Here is a 21,479-nt window from a genome sequence, read left to right as displayed (position 1 = left end):
GGCCTCCGTTTGGTTGAATTTGAATAATGTTTAAATCATTTTTACTGAAACAATTTGGTAAACTAATTTCTATGTTTTATTGAATATTGTAATTAAATTCGTATTTTCAGTTGATACCTGAAAATTTATTAAATTTATTCAGTTGGTACCTGAAAACTTATTAAAAGCTCACTCGTTCAGCACATTCAAGCCAAAACCAAATATTTTACATCGCAAAATAGATCGTACAACTGTTGTATTGATCTGTTGAGTGAATGCTAGTAAAATTAAACAAAAAATAACACTTAAGTGCTTCATATGCTTAGGATATTTCAACATTTATTCCAATCGTCTGGCAACAATACATAAGTTTATTATGTCATTAAGGAGGAGAATCCATGTACCTTTGATCTCAATTTTCAGTTCTATTTTGTATGTGCCATGGAGTTGACGTCAGATGTTGGGGAAGGTAAGGAGCTACTTAGGAACGTTGTTCAATAATCAGTTGCGTACGATGCATTAAGTGATGTTTGAACAAAAAACTCATGGCAAATTGTTGAAATAGATTCCATTTATTTGTTCATTTTTATTACATACCATCGCGTTCATTAAAGCCACACGGCTGAATATGCAAATCGAATAAACAAAAGAATGTTCTCAACGCAACGAAACTGAAAAACTACGAAAACCGATTCCCATTATTGTTACTCATTAAAATATGCCTAATCACCATCGCAGAATCCAAAGTAAAAAATACAAACTATACTAGTTTAATTTTCATTTGTGAATTTTTATTTCTCCCTTTTTCCCTGCTGTTCCCCACCTCTTGCATCCCATGGCACGAGCGTACGTGATGCCAAGCTTGACTATCAATAATGAACTGATAATTTCGTGTGCAACAGCTCACAACACAATTTGTGGTTTTTCAATTCTTCTGGCCACGAGCGATGTTAACACGTTGCGGTTGAGTCGCTCACGATCACACTCACGTTCTAAGCAGCACTGCATTAATTGAAAATAGAATATTAATCAACGTACAATTTCGTGGTTTCGGCGAACCAATTCGATTCTCATAATTTGCCTTCCATCCTCGGTCGCCCCCGTTCCAATGGAAAACTAATCAGTTCCCTGGGACGCACGAACTCATTGCCGGGAAAGAAAAAATGATTTAAACACCTATGGCTACCGAAACATGATTCGGTCGCATATCCAATTGCGAGTTCGTTAAAATTAGTCTACTTTGCAGCGGAGAGACATATAAAATTAGGCAAGTTTTATCTAAGAATCTAGTTCCCCCTCTTTCCCCTAGCTGTTGCTTGACTCGAGCGGACCACACGTTATGGTTACTTATACACTACCAGATGTCGACTTTCCCGCTGAATGACGCGAACGCAAACACTTCCTATCTGGCAAAGCTAGTTTTTGTACATATCACATAGAACCTTCTCCATCGGTGTGTTGCCGATCGTTTTCTGGAAGTAGATCGATTCTATCTTTTGCGAGTTGACCGCCCGGAGAAGGGGCAGCATCAGCAGCAGCCGTCCGAATCGGGCAATCTGGCCGGGAAATTGCGTTCGGGAGTGCTGCGACAACATAACCTGGGGAAAAGAAAATAAAACATTTAGAATGTTGCTCGTCAAATTCAAATGATAAACTTCGCGTACCTGTGCTTGATCTTGGAGATTTTCAATCTGAACCGGATCCTTAAGACCACGCGCCTCGGAACGGAACAGCACGATGGCCTTCATGCAGGCAAACTCCGCCGGATCAACCATCACCGATTTGAACCGGCAAAGGGTATCGTTGAGGATACGGAGATCTTGCGCCAGCTGGAAAGAAATTTAATGTTAAAACTTCAACATTTTCTTCAGGGACTCAAGTTGACTGTCATCGTACCTGCCCAGGTTTGAAGAAGCCGGAATTGTTGACGCTATTGCAGTGTTCGTTTAGCGAAAACAAAGTACAGGCGGTCGTATCGATAGGCATGCACCACTGGATGGCGTTCAGAAGGAACAGTTCGGCCCATGATTCCTCCAAAAGGATAACCTACAAAAGTGTGATATAAGTAGAAAGGTTAGAAATCGCCATAAAAGAGCTCCGTCAATGAACGTACCTGATCTCGAAACGTAAGGCTGGCGAAGCTGGGAAGGTTTTTCGCCCATTTTACGGCCATGAAGAGTAGTCGGGCACTTGTCTCGTAGATTGTTTCTTGAAAATTGAACATCTAACAAAAAATAGAAGATAAGAAAATATAATGATGAGATTGTTTTTTGAACCTAATAAAACATTTAAGAAATGAAGAAATGAAATGATATAAAAATATGCTACACTTACAGGTCCCTGGCCGTAAAAAGGATGGTTCATCAGACTAGGAATGTTGTTATTGTTTTGCGCCTGATCTGCGTCCTCGTCGTTCGTGACATCGATGGAATCATCTGCCAAAGAAACAGGAAGCAAATCGTGACATGTGAAATCACCATTAAAAAGAAGTCTCTAACAATCCCACTATCTACGTTGCCTTATGCCGTTCACCAGGCCAATCCTTAAATCCATGGGCTTACCTACCAGGCCAAAATGCCTCTGACACCGAGACCAACCCAGGTCCGCCTCTTTCGTATGCCCGAGAAACTTCTTCGTCGGACAAAAATTCGATACAAAGTGCATTCGTTGGATAGGGAAAAAAGGACATTCAACCCATGCCTTTCCACCTTCACCAACCCAGTCGCAACTGGTTCGGAATGCAAATTAGGGTCTTTAGGGTGGAAATGAAAAATAAAAATTCAATCAAATAAAAAGCTCTCCCCTGCTCAATGACAGACGGGTGTGAGAGATTACCCAGACGATGTGGTTTTTTTCCAGCAGCCAGATTCACTTGGCTATTTTTAGACGAAAAAAAACTCTCCACCACCGCGAGGACTTGTGTCGCCAAGAGATCCATGCAAAATAATCAATCTCGGAGACAAAAAAAAACGGGTTTGAAAACTACGTTCAACTTCCAGACGTAAGACACGTGCGTCGTGATTTAACATAATAAGTAGAGAGTACCCAAAATACCAAGAAAACATTCTATGGCTTCTTACTTTTACAATTACCAAACAAAGAAGGAAACCAAATAGCATCTGTGTGGACGAATTGTGGAAAAAGCAAACACTTGTCTACTCCATCTGATCCTTCATTTCGCAATCGATTGTTCCTCTTTTTTTGGCTCGCCAATTCCAGCGCCATTAGCAGTAATCGTTTTCAAAAGTGACAAACAAACTTTTACAATTTTTCAAACGCGCAAAAAGGGGACGATTAAACGCCACTTCCAACGCCCCATCGAAATCTTCAAGTGTTCAAATTGTTTAAAAAATGGCAAAAACACTGAGCGAAAAGAAAAATAAAATAATCATCCTCTGTCGCAAACGATCTCTGGTTCGCACAGTTCGCACGAACGATTTCCGCGGGGCAATTTTCCGTGCCAAGGTTACCGGGAGCCGGCACTCTCACCCCATAAGCCTCACTTGACGTGAGGGCAATTTAATTTTTATCACCATTTTTACAACCAAGACACAACAACCGCAGACGTGCCGCTCTCGGGGGAAATGTGAAAGGTCCCCGACGGAAGCTGCCAAAAGGAGACCGTGTTTACCGAAGTGATTTTTTACCATTTCCGCCGTGTTCACTTTAAGTTTTCATTTATTTGCTTTAAACAACTGCTCACTCACCCTTGCGAGGGAGCAACACGGCAAAGACACCCCGCCGGGCTTAATGATACAACGATTAATAAGCCTTTCGGGAGTTGCAATTGCACATCTGAGATTTTAACGTTTAACGTGCCAATGTCTGGGAATGATTGATTAATTGTGCGATTGCGCTCGGTAGGGAGTGCGAATTTCCTGGCGTGCCAAGTAAAATTGACACTTTGAAATGAATAAACAAGGAATGCTGATTGTCGAATCATTATTATAAATTGCAAAGCTAATAAATGAGAAACTTAACGATGTTTGAATTGCTCTTCTTCACTGATCAGTTAAAAGAAACAAGTTTGTACTCTTGATGTAAAATAAAGATTTCTTGATTATTGTATAACCAATAAACCAATAACTGATTATTTGGTAATCAATTGAAAGCATCGACAGTTAACAATTGAAACCTACAGGTTATCTTCACATTACCTTTTTCCTGTTGACTGAGAATCAATTTTTGATTGTCTAAAAAAAACATATTTGTGTTTTAAAAGAAACAAATTTGATGTTCAATATTTTACACATAAAATCTGCTATGAATTTCTGAGTGTGTTAAAATTGAATTTTGTTTATTCTTTTTCAAAAGATGCGCAACAAATCAATCTACAGGCATTGGATATCAATCCACAAATTATCTCTGTAATTTTGTTGATTATCTGAAACAATAAACCAACATCATTCGGAGAGGACCATTTGTGAGACAATAAACCATCGTCATAATTGTCAAATGCACTCGGACAAAATCACGGCATGACCCAAAACACACGACTTGTCTACCAGCCAACATACGCAAACCGGATTTCCGACCGTAATCCGTCACCGGATGGCCAAGGTGGTGGTGGTGGTGGCAGAATCATTTAGCATAACAACATAATGATTTAGAAACTCTCCCTTCTTTCGACCAGATCCGACTAAACTTCCACGCATCCACATCTATTCACCCTTCGACCCGAGGAAGAACAACTCCATGCAGACACGGGCTCGTTCGGGTCCTCCCGGATCAATTACCCTTTCGGAGGGAATATACACACATTCAACCCCTCACGATGGCGGTGACGTAGGAAGCAGAACCTGCTTATGAAACCATAACGCAAAACCCGCCAATCCCCCAGGCCCGCGTCCTTTTTGGTTCTGGTCTCGGGGAAACAATTATTTATGCGGTATTAAAATACCGAGAAGTGACAAATAGTTATTTTATGCCCTTCGGGACATTTCGGCACCATGGAAAAGGGAAGGGTGGAAAAGAAAACAGAGGGAGTGTGTGAGTCGGCACACGATTGTATACTTCATTAGTCAAATTAATTTTCCAAAACTCGTGTCCTGCCTCGAGGGCAAAACTTGCGTGCCCGCCGTGTTGAGCTCTTCTTTGCTCAGAATCTGCTTGTTTGAGGATAACATTCCTAAATCTCGATGTGTTACAACGCATCGGATGAAGAAGTGATCGATTAAATTATGATTATATCATTTTATCACCGACCCTCGGAATTGTCAGCTTCCGTCGGGATTGTCGATTGCATAACTTCGACGGCATGAGCGATAAAAGTTCCATCAACCAAATTGACTCCTCGTCTGGCCTTCCCGGAAAATGAGGTCCCGATGGAAAGAGTTTCGTTTCGTTTACGTTTGCGTTCGTATGAGTGGCCTTACCGTCGTTATCGTTCATGTTGTCCTGCTCGAGGATGGGACTGGCGGATCCACACGACGACGAGCTGTTGTTGTTGTGATGGTGCTGTTGTTTGTCCGCCTCCCCGCTCGAGCCACCCGTCGGACAGCCGCCGCCCCCCACCCCGAGTCCGTTCACCGCGCCTCCAATCCCGTGCGTCGGTGATCCTCCCCCGCTCGGCGACTGATCGCCCGCCATTGAATGGTTCGACGAGGACGTCGTGTTCAGGTTCTCCGTCGAGCTGGACGACGGGTTCTTGTTGTTGTTGCTATCACCGCCACCTCCACCACCACCCTGTACCATGTTGGCCAACAGCGACGCCGAGCTGGCTCCCGTGTCCCCTCGCTCCGCGCCACCGCCGATCGAAGCGGTCCCGCCGGAAGCGCCATTGTGCGGCATGCCTACTCCGTTCAGATTCATCGACAGGCCGTTCGCGAGCCCGTGCATGGCGGCCGCATGGTGCGGATGATGGGGATGATGATGGGGCAGGCTGTTCACCAGCGAGGACACCTGGCTGTGGTGGTGAAGGAATTGACTGGTCGGCAGGGCGGGCGTTGGCAGGATGCTGGGACCGTAGCGGGACGGCGAAAGCAGTGCCAGCGAGACGGGCGGTCTGGAAGGATTGGTGTTGAAATGGAAATCGTTTAGCCTTTCGAGCCAATTATTAGCGAGAGTGATCATTGATAAGAGAATAAATAGCTTTTTAAAAATACAAGATTGAAAAGTACAGAACGCTTGATAAATTTTTGCAGTAATGCAGTAAGTTAAACAAATTGTTCTTTTTATTTTTGTGTCACAATATTCAAAGAAATCAAACAGCTTTGACTAGATTGTTGTATTACGAACCAGAAAAAATACATAGGGATTACTAAATGCAACAATATCAAACTAAGAGACCTATCGATTTGAAACGTTATTTTATTTTCCGAAATTGTTTTCATTTTTGAAAAAACCAGGTTTCCAGCAAAATGGATTCAATTAAATAAAATAATTTCCGAATGAAGGAAGAAAGCTTTACTTTAAAAAAATTTATTTTCCTTGACCCTGCATCGATTCTAATACTTCTCTCATCATTTATCAAATTCCCCGGTAAAAGGCACAAAGGGTTCACACATCTCTATAAAGATCATTACGTCAAACATATTGTCCTTAAGGGGTCTAACTGTTTGCACACTCGAAAACAAATTTTCCATCCACCGGCACAAAACTCACCCAAACACTCCGACGGCGACGGCCGCCTCCCGGAGGGCCCGACCCTGCTCCATATCCCGCAGCGCTTCCGGTCGGATTGTTGCCGTATTACGTGGTTGACGCTCATTTTGCACAGCTGGAAAGAGTTAGGAAGGGTGAGAAAAAAAACGTTATGAAAAACTGCCAATGGGAAGTGAAGAAAACAGTAGAAGACCAGAAGAAGGACGGACCCGGAAAATGGATGTCCGTCAAAAAGGGTTCCCGATCGTTACGGAGAAAGTGGGCTTCGAAAGGATGCAGGACGCGAAAGCAACCCCTCGAGGATCCTCGGGAAAAAACGACAACTCCTCGCGGTAAGGAGTTTATCCCAAATTTTTATGCATAATTAATTCCACCATGCGGTGCCAAACCCGCCAAAGTGTGTGCATGCGTGGAGCGATGGCACGTTTATGTTAGCGGCTAACCTTTGTTTCATGTGTGGATCGGGGAAAGGACCCGCCAAACCCTAAACGCCGCTCATTAACACCCTCGTGCATAAATAGGAAAGGATAACGATGCCCGAAAGTGGCCACTCACGCATCCGAGCGCACGTGCCGAAGATGTTTGCCGGCGGGTTTTTCTACACGGTGTGGGTTTTTCCCTCGCGCAACGTTTGCGGTTTAAACGAGCGGAAAACACAACCGACCCGATTCATGCAAAAGAAACCCCCGTGACCTCGTCAGCGTCGAGGCCACGACCGATCTTTTGACCTGATCGTCCACGAAAGACAAACGAACACGTCGCGGGCGGCCAATGTTCATACGCAAAGTCGTCTTGTTAGCATAGCGTGCCATCCCAACTCCCACCCACCGGGAGAAAAAAAAAACAGAACAAACTCAACCCAATTTGTAACACTGGAAAATAATTAGAACATTGTTCAGCCGCAACGAATGGCGCGTGCCAGCGAGGTGTCCGCCACCACCCCCGAACCACCCGCCAGACCCGATGAGATCTGACGACATGGCCTTGGCCACAAGCGCACGTCCCCCCGGGTTTTGGATGCTTCACTGAAAATCGAAAGTATGAGATCATTTGAATAAACACACACACACACGCTCACACTCTCAAACACGGCAAGTGGCTGCACAGTGTTTTCAAACCGAAGGTTTCGTACTGGCGTTTGAGGTGGCAGAGGAAGGAAATGTAGGGCAGATACAGAAAGTGACAAAACGGGCATTACCAAACGTGTCAACAGCTCCCTTCATCTGCTGCTTCAAGCTTCGGATGGTGTGATGGAGCATGATGGCTTGAGAGATAAGAAAAAGAAGTAAAAAGAGAGTGATAGAGAGAAAGAAGAGTGGTAGGAGAAGGGTGGGCGGAAAATCCCTTTCAAGGTAACATTTTCCTAACTCAAGCAAATCTGAGCAAAATGTAAAGGGATATGAAATTGAACGATTCCATATCATCAGGGAAGCTATTGCCGTTTTTTTAAATTTCAAAAAATCACAATTCACAAAAATTAATAAAATGAAGGTAAAATTAATAAAATGAAAAAAAATCGTAATAGTCACGATCACATCAAAAGAAGTTGATTTATGGATTTCAACAAGTCTGGGCTATCATAAACAAAGCAAATGATTTTTTCTAACGAAAATTTTAAATGCTTTCATACTAAACTGATGCCAATACAAAAGTAACATTCACAAAATCTCATTCTCTAATCTGTTGTCTCATAATGTTTAGCTTCTAAAACGAGTTTTATGTGATATTAATTTTTGTCAAAATAACTTTTTGTTGTATCTTTAAAATAAAATTAATAAAGGGACAGTTCTAAGAATCAACTCAAGCTATAAGCAAAAAAACATTTGGGGATATTGTAGGCAGTGATTCCATATTTTTCGATAAGTTGCAAACATTGCGCATACAGCTTTGTTTTGTGAAAATTGAAAATTTGAAAATAGAGCAGAATTTGATTTATTTCTGAAAAAGTAGCGATTCAAATGCTACTGATGAAGTGTATTTCCTGGTAGAAATAGTTTCTCTTAACTGCTCTAGTGTGGTTGATTGTGGTTAAAAGATTGAATTACTTGACAACATGTTTTGGCAAAATTATCATCTCTTGAAATTATTCTCACTTAAGCATGGTATCGTTTAAAAATTAATCATATAATAAAGATTCATTTTTTTAAATTATCATTTTACATTATCTATTTATTGCACTTCAATTTCCACTCAACCTCTCAAATCTCAAACCAAATGATAAAGCACCCATTGTTTTACCAGCATTCATACTTTCCATACCATTATATTTTCCTCCGTTGGTATATTCTACAGCTTTAGGTGACATAATCTCGTAAAAGCCGATCATAACGTCTTAAACAATTTGATCCTTCAAATGGCACTCGATTTACATAAGTACTTTTTAAACACCTTTCGGAAAAAAAGAACCGGAACCAGTCTTCGCTTACTTGGAGAATCCTTCACATTCCATCCATTGTTTTCCCGTTGTAGTCTTCCCTTCCAATTTTGGGATTTTCGTCCTTCCTTCCTTCCGCCCGCAGGCAAAGCTTCTTGTGTTTTAAATAAGATTTCGCTTTCATTCTTAAAAATTGCTCTCCGAAGAAAGCGCATGAAGCAACATGTAGCGAAACCGATCGAAAATCGGTAACAGTTCGCCGCCTTGAAGGTGTTTTAATGATCGCAAAAACCAAACACTTTCCCAAGGCGTATTATCTCCTTGGCTGGGGAAGGAAAACGTCAACAAAATGGCAAAAGGCAGGATGTGTGTGTAAGTGTGTTTGTACGTGCGGTTTGCCTCATTTGCGTATCGGTCTTGCAATCAGTCGCAAATTGTCGCCCGGCTCTGATGGGTGCCATTAATGAGCAAACCCCACGACGGACTCCCGGAGGCACCTTCAAACTTGTTATTTCCTCCCATCCGTCTCTGCTATCACCCGCGTGATACCCCCCACCCCATTGGTGTCCTTTACCCACCGCTCTAAAGTTCACTCCTATTGTCACAAATGGTGCCCTCCCCTCGCCAAGGGTTTTGTGATACATCGAAACCAAGGTCGAATGGAAACGCGTGGAACGTTGGGAACCGGGGAGGTCGTGCACGTGCGATGTAAAAATTACATTTCCCAACAAACCGGAACACATGCCGGTAGAACAAACACATCCGCTACTCCACATCCACACCACCTCGACAACGGTTCGGTTTTGATCATCGCTCATCACTCGCTGATGAAGAAACTTTTGTTTTTTCGTTAAGCACACCTTGCAGCTTACATTTTTCATATTTTGCTTCCACGTAACCTCCCAACCTTCTCCCCTTCGGAAGACACTGGACGGGTTTTCTAGAAAATCATTTCACACGTCTGCAGTTGTATCTAACCTGCTCGTTACTGCTCGTCGGTCGAGCTCTGTACCAATTTTCCTAAAATTTCCATACCAGATATTTTTTCTACCAAATAAAACGTCGCCACAAACGCCGCAACATACCCGCAGCAACAATTCATTTTGTGCAAAAAAAAAAATCTAGAGTAACCTGCGAGGAAATACCCACGAATGTCTAATCTAGTTTAGGTTCTCCAACTTGGTTGGTTGGTTGGTTTATCAGTCAAAGTGTGTCGTTTCTCTCGTTATTGTGTACGCTTTCAGCACTGGCGAAACTTTTCCGTTTATTTTTTTTCTGTCATCACTGGAACTGTTTTTTTGTTGTTGTTTGTATTATTATCTCTTGGCTTAGATTCCTTCTTTTATTATTAGTTGGAGCTTATATGTTTTGTGTCCTTTTTTTCTCTCCCCTTTCCATTCGAATTGTGGTAACACATTCTCCCCGGGGACGGCACTCGAGAGTGCTTTGATGCTTCAAGCTGCGAACTATTCCACTGGCCACATGGAAACTTTGTTCTAGCATCCCATTGCAACACGAAAGCGTAACACAATTTTACCAAATTGTTTTCTAATAACCGTGCGTTGTGGATGAATGCCAAACTCTGGCGTAGATGTGATTTGTGTGCAGTTATGGTGCTTTTTTGTTTTGCAACAATTGTTGTCTTTGTCGCAAGCAACTAAACCACGGAGGTTTCATAAAGGTTTTTTTTTAAAGACACTACTGAGAACATTTAATCATAAATTGATTATGGACTGTTTTCTTCAAAACGTGCCAAAATGGGCTCTCATGATTTGAACCTAAATTCAGGACAAAAGGAGTCCTAACACGATTTCAATTTTCAATTCAGTTTCGGAATCCTAAACGTCCCATGTATTGAAGACATAAAATGGGTATACGTACGGATGAAGCTAATCGATTGAAAACTCAATTATTTCGGCGCATTTTTGAACAGTTTCTAAACAAAAACGCGCTCCGTTGCGCTTTGTTCTGTTCTCATTTGATTCTGTTTGTCACATGTTGGCGGTTATGCATAAAATGTCCGGATATTTTGAGCCTGAAAAGGCTTACAAAAACAGGACTTTCTGCCCAGTGCATCCATGTTTCACAACCCATCTTTCTCGCAGTTTGTCACGTTTTAGGTTTCTTTTTAATTTATGAAATGTGTCATTTACATGTGCGAGAGATAAAAATTGTAATGAACATACTCACCATCCTTGTTCATTCCCATCGTAAGGCATTTTTTCAGTCGACACGCCTGACACTGGTTTCGATGCGCTTTGTCCACGGTGCAGCTTCCGGTTCCGGCCTGGCATCTAATCCACCGACGAAGCGAAAGAAACATAAATAAAATAAAAGTACACAGTTCATTAGCTTGCAATGTTGTGATTGGTTTATGATCTTAACAGGGTTAAGCTCACACAGCCGGATTCTACCAAATCCAGTTAGGGTAACACTTTGTGCTGATTAAATATATCCGGCCATACCCACCGGCGGGTTTCATCCTTCCCGAGGATGAATTTCTGCTCTGATCGTAACGGGTAATGACAGAAGTTGAACATTTGTCATGACATATGCGCCCCTAATTCCCAGTGTGTTAAGGCTATGAGTGCTATGATAGAACACATCGCCAGCCAGCGTGCAAAAGGATTCGAGGACTTCCGATTGAAGGCATCGCTTTCGAATTTGTCTTCTCGCTACTTCTCTCCATTCCTCCCGTCCTATTTAGTTCCGTTCCGGCGGTATTACACGAGCACCCGCGGTATAATCTTTTCACAATGGAACACAATCACACGCCATGCGCCAAAGGAACCACAACCACCGGAACCCATTCAATCGGAGGACATTTAATGCCGGATCATCTTTTTGCCGTTTTGCTTCTCGGAAAACCCACATTTGCTATGGCATTTTGTTCTTTAGTGCGACCCTTGGAAAAACAAGACACACACACTCACACTTTGTCACTCCTTGAATGCTTTGCTGTTTCATGTTGAACCTTTTACATTTTCGCCTTCATTCTCCCGCAAAGCACTGGATGAGTCCCGCTGGCAAGGGCGTCTTCAAAATCCCATTTGCTATCCAACGGGAAGCAGCCGAAGTCGCGAAGGGTCCGAGGGCGAGGCGAGTCAGCAAATTCGGCGAAGAGGAGATGTTAATTGAAATTGAAGTGTTAGCTGGGTCCCGTTAGTGGTTGTCGGTCCTTTTTGCACCCTCCGATTCACCGGGATAGAAAGGATCACCAAAAACGAAAACAACCAAGAAGGAGCGAAAATAAATGGCAAAGGATTTCATTCCTCTCTATCGCTTGCTGAAAATGCCGCCCTTTTTGCTGCTGCAAAGTTCAATGTGCCAAAGTGGAAAAGCGAAAGCACAGTTTCCATTCCGATGAATTGAATACAACTAAAACGCTCAGCCATCGGGGGAGCGCAGCCTTTTGTGGCCCCCGCCAGCAGCCAAGCAACGATCGGAATGACCCGAAATAAAATCAAACCTTCGCAAAGTCGAACGCCGCATTTGTTTGGCTCGAAAAGTGCGGATTAGGCGAATGATTCGTTGGCCGGTCGGGAACGGTCGGGAGGGGAGAACCGGGCAAAAGGGCGGAGGCTTGGCAGGCGATGGAGGCGTCCGGTCGTTTGTGCCACGGGGATGTTCGATCCTTGCCGCGTTCACGTTCGACAAAAATGGTGGCTGTTGGTGATTTTCCGACGTGGGGATAGAATGCGGAGAGAGTAAAAGATCTTAATCCCTACGATTGATGGTGTACTGCTGTTCGCTCGGTGGCCAAAGGGAGAAAAGACTGTTTCATCCACACAATTCCGATGCATTCGTTCGCACAAACGTCTGGTGCGAAGGACGGAAAAGCAATTTATTTTTGTTGGCAGAAGTAAAAAGTCCATTCAGCGTGATTTTGTTGAGCAGTCGCCTAATGTCATTACAGTTGATTCGTTTGCTTTGAAAAATGTCTGTGGCAAAATGAACCGAAGAGAATGGTGTATGTTAGGGGAAAAATTAGATTTTGAATCTTATGTAGTAAATATAGCTTTGGGAGATAATTTTGGCTAAGCTTAAAAGATTAATTTCAAACATCTCCATCTGGGACCAGTCAGAACATTTTTATTCTAATTTGGTGCTTCATAAAGCGCTGTACCATTTTTCATCCTACAATAATTTATGTGTGTACAATACGGCCTGGCCGTCCAAATATATATAAAAAAAAAAAATTTATGTTCATTTTACTTTACAATTATGTATCTTCCTTAATTTCATGTTATTTCTTAAATGTTTTTGTTTGTGTTTGCCATTTTTAAATCCAAGTAATAGTATATTTGAGTGCTTGAACTTACATTAACTTTGGAAAATAAAGGCTATTATAAAGTAAACTAATTTATTACATTTAAGTTATTTTAACTCGCGAATACCCGCAAGAATACGTTCATTTACTGATAGATCTTTCGAATCATTTATACCTTTATCACATTAATCTTTCCCCCAATCGTCCGTGATGTCAGATCTCAAAGCGGCGAACATTATCGTAAGCAGCATTTAATTTTCCTCTTCCCATCGGCGGGATAAATTCGACCCTAAAAATCCCTCCAGCGAACCACCGAACCTGCGCATCACTTGGGACACAGCTGGTCAAGTGTACGTTTAACATAATTCCAATCGGTCCCCGGAGAGGATGGTGAACCACGAAGCATAAAAAAAAATGTTTTCATCTCTGAACCCTAGTAGTCGACCGAACGCCGTCGAGTCGATCCCTTTTCCGGCAGTGATTTTCTACGTTTCGATTCAAATAAGGTTCGTCGGGTCCTCGACCGTTGTGTGTCGGTTCACTGACCACACCACGGTTTGGCTGTATGAAAAATTTTCCCAGGTCAGACAGGAAAATCCAAACTGGGTAGTTCTCGAGTGTAGTACACCTGTCTCGGTGGTCATATACATGGTCAAGTCCATCGAGCCGACAGGAAAAATGTACTCCCCTTTGGCAAAAAACCTTCCCGCAGAGGACCCCAACACAAACGCAGTCAATCCGTTTTATGAAGGTCGGAAAAAGAATGAAAAATAAATCTACTTTCATATTCACATTCTATGATGTAGCATCCACTGCGATTATTCACTCCAACATCATCCATCCACGTGTTTTTCAACGGTAGGGTGGGAGAAAGTGATGGAAAACTAATGGCTCCCCGACGGATTCAACCCGACACTGACGGATAAACTACGGACGTTGCGCAAAATGGGTCCCGGCTCATGTCGGACAGGTTCCATCATGGACTCCCGGACGTTTGCTGTAAACTCGCTGGAATAGAGTGAGTAACCGTCTTCCGGTCTTTCTGCCCCGAGCGTGCGTGAAACTATGCACGGCCTTTGCGCATAGTCCCACACCGCCTTCGACTGCATCCATCCCTAGGATGGCAACTCCCAAGGAAAGTCGTACCGTTGCCTTTTATCGCAGGCGAAACCGCACAGTACAAATATCAAAATATTGAATCAAAATTTATGTCCCTTCTCCTGGGAGAATGGGGGCGGGCGCTGGTGGGATTACGAGGTAGGATTACTTTTTATGATTTATGAAACCGGTGTACGACACGGGAATACGACGTGCCCGGTGCGCATCGAAAGGCCCGATTTTTCTTCCTCGTTGGCGGCAGGTTGCTGCAAACCCATCCATCCAAGGACTCCCAGGTGGAGAAAGTCGATTGAGTTTATGTGACACAGGAAATGGAACAGATTATACGTTTGATGGCGTCGTCGGTGTGTCATTCCTTCCGAGAATGCTTTCCGTTTTCTACGAGCCCGAAAGTGGAGCACATGATGATAACAGGTGAAGTACGGGTGGTGGGTTTTATGATCGTCGATAAATCAGCCCCCGGGACGAGCCACGAAAACAACGTTGGTACCATTTCCCAACTGGACGCCATTCGCTTTGGGGCGGGGGCGAAAATGGAAACTTTGAAATAATGGCAGTTCAAAAAGTTCACCCACGAGCGAACCTCGTACGGGTTCCACTCCCAAAAGGCCACAAGGCTCCATCGGTCGAGCCGAGCCGAGCCACGTCCAAACATGCTGGCATATGTTGAAAACTTTTCAATTTCCAAGCGCACCTCGGGGTGGCGGGTTTTTCCTGCGCTTTGCGATTTCCCGCTGGCAAGGCGAGTTGATGCAACGGCACCGATGCGAAACCATAAAATATCAATTAATCATAACACCATTTAGTGGTGGGATTTATCGCGCAGCAGCGATCTCTCGCTCGGCACAAGGAAAACTGCGCCCTCGCCCGGGGTGAGTCGGTGTTCCGTTTTCACGCCCCGGAACCACGGACCCGCTTCACTGCCTTGGCCCAAACCTGACAGAAGGCAGCGCAAAGCCTCGAATAGATACTCGCGCCAAATCCTCCACCAACTGGTGATGTTTTCCATGCACCGGAGGACAGAGAGAAGATTGGGCTGGTCATTGTCAACGGTGCGGGCTAGTAAAGTGCATTAAATACACCACCGAAGCCCGGTGCCGGTGCCGGCGGAATACAATTGAATGGTAACATCTGATAGATTTCCGTCCTAATCTGTCCGCCAGGACCAACTTGGCCGTAAAAAAAACCAACCTCCGAAAAAGGGATCAAGCCTGCCAGCTCACACGCACGAATCACGGAGGGTGCCGGAGGAATTGTTGATTAATTAGAATTTAATTTATTGAGTGGCACTCTAGCCATACACAAACGGACAACCGAAGGTTCCGTAGGCTTCGTGTTTCGAGGGGTCGCAGACTCAAACGCACCCCTCGGAACGATTCGCGCTCAGAATATATATTTTTTTTGTTCTCTCGCTCTTCACTCATCGCCCCTTTTTCCCGACCCGCACGCCGAAAAACCAGCCTAGACCCCGGGCCAGTCATCAGTCACGGCATCTTGGCGGAAGCTGTCCCATTGATTCCGGGGGTTTTACGTTAAATTGATACAGGGATTAAGTTGTAGTATCGCACACTTGGAAATCTGCCACGTTATGCCTTGCGGAAAAATGAAGGAAGGGAGGGAGAAGAGGAAAACCCGAGCCTCCCGAATGAACAATGCCAACAGGTTCCTCAGGACCGCGCGTCTGAACGAGGGTTTTGGGAGGAAACACTGCGCTAGGAAAAATTGGTAAATATTTACCAGGTCGCGCTCCTCGAAATTTCCTCCTAAAGCGGGGTGACGAAACACATTGTTCGACTTCTTGTTTGCCGGTGGCAATGGGAATTGTTTTGATTGGAAAGCCATTATTTTATTTGCACCCGGAATCCGGAGGTGCATGTACGTCGTTGTCTCGCGCTTGAACTGTTCGATTTTGCAACAAATAAAACTATGCAAACACGTGTTCAGCTTACGGGAGGGATTTGGAAGGACAGTTTCTTTGACGAATTATGATATTTAATCCAAGTGGCTGACCCTCACGAAGGAATAAATTGATCACAAGATCAATATGTCCTTTTTCCTTTGCGACACATGTTGATCATATTAAAAGAAAATTAGTTAAATGGGGATAACGCATGACTTTCTTTTTCACGTAAACAATATTTGAACGAAATGTTAGTTTGCCTATCGTCTATTGTTTTTGGCAACAAAGCAAATTATACAAACACGTGCTCGGTATAAACGAAGAATTTGGACGAGCAGGTTGTTTAATCATAAGATCAATATGCAATCTTTCCCTTGTAAAAAGACTGCAACTTGTTGAATATAAACATATGATTGCTGCCTTCTTTTATCTTATTATCTTATTTTTTATTTCTTCTTCTTTTATCGGCTGGCTTCGTTCGTACCTTCATGGTCGAACCTATCAAGTTGGTATTGGACCACATCTATCGTATACCTTTGCCAGCTCTTCGGGAGTTCCACAAGGCAGTAATCTGGGCCCAGTTTTGTTCCTGATCTACATTAACGATCTGGCGTCCATTCTACCAGCAGGCTCATTCTTGATGTATGCAGATGATATCAAGATATTCTCGGCTGTAAAAAATACGGATGACTGTCTGCGGCTTCAAAACCTGCTCGGGAAACTAGGAGTTTGGTGCACTGATAACAATCTGCAGTTATCTCATGAGAAGTGCTCATCTATTTCATTTAGTAGATCTCGACACCCGCTTCATTACAATTACGTACTTAATGACAATATCCTGTCCAGAACGTCCTGCATTCGCGACCTTGGTGTCCTGCTTGACTCGGAGCTTTCGTTCCGTGAGCACTACGAGTACGTCATCTCTAAGGCCAATCAACTGCTGGGTCTCGTTTTAAGAGTTTGTCGTGACTTTCGCGACCCGATGTGTATCAAAGCTGTATACTGTGCAATTGTACGCTCCGTTCTTGACTATTGTTGTGTGGTTTGGTCTCCACAATCTGCGCACTTCATCACCCGCATCGAGAGTATCCAGCGCAAACTGACCCGGTATGCAGTTCGTCTTCTTCCGTGGCGAAATAATCAGGTGCTGCCTTCCTACAAACAACGGTGCCTTTTGCTGGGCCTGGATCCTCTTGACAAGCGTCGTCAGGACATGCTGTGTACGTTTCTATTTAAACTGCTGAAAGGCGAAATCGACTCCCCTGCCCTTCTGGGTGGGGTCAACTTTTATGCACCCAGCAGATCACTTCGTACGAGGTTTCATTTCCGTACTGAACGTACCAGGACAAACTATGGGCAATGCGACCCGCTACAAGTTATGTGCAACAATTTGAACTCAGTCTTAGACTTATGTGACTTTAATCTTTCCACGTCAGTGTTTCGTGAGCGCCTACGTCTTCGCCTCGTATAACGATTCTGTAATCACGCGTTTTAACCCGTTTTTGTAATATATACTTAAGTTGTGTCGTGAAGACCTATGAGATCCGACGACTATACAAATAAATAAATGATTGGAAAGCTAGTAAATTAAATGGTTTTACATGTAAACAATATTTGAATACAATTTTAGTTTACTCACCGATAGATCAACTTTCTTCGCACGCTTCGCTTAAAGAATCCAGAGCAGCCATTGCACGCCAGTATTCCGTAATGTTTTCCCGAGCTCGTGTCCCCGCACACGACGCAGATGAGGCCCAGATTCTGAGCCTTTCGGGCGGACGAACTCGTGCTTTCGTTCACGTGCTGCGGAGGCCAGGAGAGGAGTCGATTCTGCGGTGAGTAGCACGAGATCGGCGATCCTCGATGATCTGTCAAGAAGAGGGCAGTAGCAAACCATCATTTGTGATCATCAAAACACTCGCTTCGCAAGGGTTGTGAAAAGCGTTGTCTTACCTCCTTTTCCGGACATTCCATTCTCAACGCGGGAAAGCCCTCCATGCCCAGCGTCTTCGATGTTAAACGAGCGGCCTCCATCTTCTTTCTCAAGCTTATCGTAGAAATCCGCTATGGAACCCTTGCTGAATCCTAAAAAGAGCCAAAATGAAATAAGGGGTATATGCTTCAGAACTGAATGAATTTTTGTTGCTAAGATAGCTTAATCATGTGTGGCTCAGAGTAGTCGCTTCTGGAAAGCAACCTTTGTCTCCCATCCCCAGACGGTGTTCCGCTTCTTCTCGAACCATTCATCAAAGCAACCTACTTGCGTGCGGAGAACAGCCGTCTCACAACAAAGCGCCTCGACAAACAGACCCCGGTCGCCCGAGCAAACAGGGCACACTCGAGCGACACCCGTACGTGGCGGCTGGAAAGACCCGATGGTGGTGCTGACTAAAGGTAAAACAATGCTGCCGCAAAACGTCTTCCGCTACGAATAAGAAATTAACTGCTATTGACTCACTGCTCAGGGAGGCTGTCAAACAGATAAACAAGCTACTTTGTTGCAATCGTTCGATGTGAAATTATAATGTCAAAAGCGAGCACACAGGCATTTCAGTACCTCAGTCGAAAGCAACTTGTTGCTCATGTCAAAATTCGATTTGATTAAATATAGATCAAGCATTTTTATGAACCTGTAATTTTGTCGTGAAAAATATATTTTCTTCCCTCTTCCAGGATTACAGAACTGAATTAAGGCCATGGACGTGGCTGTCGTTATAAAGCAAGTACCAGTACTGGTACTTATGCTAATCAATTTTCTATCCTCATCTGAAGACAATTATTCCCTTACTTTATCACGCCATCTCGTCAGTCCCTTGTCGCTAGCGATGAAAAGCGTCCATTTTGATTTCACAACTTGTCACGCTGTCTAGGCATGCCAGCAGGATCCCGCCACCGTTGGCTGATGTTCCTGCTTCACCTTCCCAACTGTACCAACAACCCCGACTATTTGTGGCGCAAACGTTAGACGATGAGTTAGCGAAAAACTCGTCTGAATCGTCGTCGTACATGTTTTTATGAATTGCGCTCCGAGACTTTTTAAACCACCATCGATTGGCGTGACGGCGTACGGCTAACAAAGGTGAACGAGCACCTTCTACCGTTCGGCAAAATTTTCGTCCCGACGTGGCCCAAATTACAGAAAGTCGGAATTTTTAAAATAATATAGCACAGTATGCACGCGCCTTCGCTGTTGCCACCTGAATCAATAGGCGGTTCAATGGCTTGAGCTCCGGCGGCAAACAGTTACTAAGGATGCTGCCTAAGCGAACCTTCTTTGTGTTTCTTTGTTTTTTGTCTATAAATATTTTCTAAGATGCTGCTTAAAAATTTTCTCGAATAATCCTGTTTTTCACATGAGCAAGAAGAACATTGATTTTAATTGAATAATTTAATTTAGATTGAAAAAAGATTGTTTACAAACGACTCCATCCAGTTCGAGGAAAAGGAAGCAAATACTTTGAAATCGATTACTATACTTTGTTTCTTAGCAATAAAAATTAAAGAATCACCGAAAGTTGAGTACAAAGTTTAGAAAATATAAGTACACTGAATTAAACAATGCCCTTAACAAAAACGTAGCGCTTTTAATCAAATTTATCAAATTATTGATTATTCTTGATTTAAAAACAATTGTCAATAATAACAAAAGTATGACTAGAGCATAGTAAAGGAAAACCATTCACTCACTTTTTCCGAAATTCATTCTCTAATGGAACTTTGACAACGTTTAATATTCAATTGGAAGATGTGATATAAATAAATAAAAACACTCACTTAAGTGAGCATTACACCTTCAAAGTAAATTCCACAGATAAATAAATTTAACTAAACTTTTGTGAACTTCTTTAGAATATTATCAATCATATGGCATGTAAAGGTAGTTCTATCACCAACAAATCCGTTATTGTAGCTATGCTACCTGTTGTTTTACATTTTTGTTGGAAAAGTACAAGCGGTAATCATTGAAATATGGTTACGCTCGTTTTAGTGGTAAAATAGTCTAAATAAAATCCTTCATTCCAACGCGATCGCCTGAATACGATTTCCTATATATGATGGTAAGTCCCACTTCTTATCCCTACATAGGTTTGAGATGGACGAAGTTGTCTTAATATAATAAATGTATATCATCAAACGAGACGGGGCATTGGGGTCTTACTCTTTAGAACATTCACATAGAACTCTGCTCCATACCTACAACGATTGCCATCAATTGCATGGAGAGGAACATCTTAGATTTCTCAACTAGCAAAAGGGGACCACATTCCGGAGAAGGGCAAGTGTTTTCGCACTGTTTGAGTTGACACCATCAGTTATCAATGGTTGATAATGTGTTCAACTACTACTACTGTACTACTTAATGGTCCTGATCTTGTTCCTTGCATACAACGATCCCGAGCAATCACTTCGAAAGGTAAATCGCCCAGTTCCCCAAGTTTTACGAGGCACCACTTTCCGGGATATAAAAGTGTATTTTTGATCTGTTTGTAGTTCCCATTGGCAATTACCATTGGTTTATAATGTGGTGCCACTATCAAGAACATAAAGGAACCCAGCTACTGGGAAATGTGTGGATACTACTAGTTCTTTTCGTACAGCGATCTCCATCAATTGTCCTCATTCATGCGCGCTTGATTCAAAACTATGTAGACTCTTTCATTCTATTTAGTTATTTTTAATAATAAAAAATAAAACGTCCTTGCGTTGCTTGCTTACCAGTTTTGTTGTCCTGCAGTACCGTTGAGCTTTCCATTCTGGTACCGTTTTTCTTGCTGAACCTGAACATCAAAAAGCACTTGCACCGACGCTAACCTGGCCAGGTGCAACTATTAGCATCCCATTGACTTTTGACCGGTGGTTTCAAGCTAACCCGGTTCGCGACTTTACCGAAACCAGGACTTATGCTTTGTGCACAAGCTTAACGTTGAGAGTAGCGTCAATTGCACTTTTTCACGCTCTAGAAGAATATTGCACATTCGAAACCAACCCTTTCCGCGTGGATAGGTTATGAAAAACTAGCGAACTTTGCGGAATGATCCTGACGATTAGTCTACAGGTTTTATTTTCCTGCCTTGTCTAGTAGAACCACTACCGGAAAAAAAACTCGTACCTATAGAAAGCTCGTGTGTTTCCTTCCTAAGCTACAGTCACTAGATGAAAATTCGCACGGAAACGTTTTCCACTTGACACGACGCGCCTGAGTTTTCACTTTCAATCGAATTAACTTCCGACAA

The 21,479-nt window shown here is 43.1% G+C and overlaps 1 protein-coding gene across 1 annotated transcript; it reads right to left on the bottom strand.

Moving 5' to 3' along the window:
• Window positions 1–1,394: 1,394 nt before the first annotated feature.
• Window positions 1,395–21,031, bottom strand: LOC131280944 (photoreceptor-specific nuclear receptor-like). Its single transcript, XM_058310189.1, has 12 exons — window positions 20,962–21,031; window positions 18,199–18,330; window positions 17,885–18,113; window positions 11,147–11,250; window positions 7,781–7,846; window positions 6,583–6,697; window positions 5,355–5,983; window positions 2,314–2,414; window positions 2,093–2,203; window positions 1,876–2,025; window positions 1,644–1,808; window positions 1,395–1,577 (listed from the first exon to the last, which is right to left on the bottom strand). The coding sequence occupies exons 1-12, from the start codon at window positions 21,029–21,031 to the stop codon at window positions 1,395–1,397; spliced, it is 2,055 nt and encodes a 684-aa protein (XP_058166172.1).
• Window positions 21,032–21,479: the final 448 nt, after the last annotated feature.

This window comes from Anopheles ziemanni, chromosome 2 (assembly GCF_943734765.1).
Source record: "Anopheles ziemanni chromosome 2, idAnoZiCoDA_A2_x.2, whole genome shotgun sequence".
Taxonomy (NCBI): Eukaryota; Metazoa; Arthropoda; class Insecta; order Diptera; family Culicidae; genus Anopheles; species Anopheles ziemanni.
This window is presented reverse-complemented; position numbering and strand designations above follow the sequence as displayed.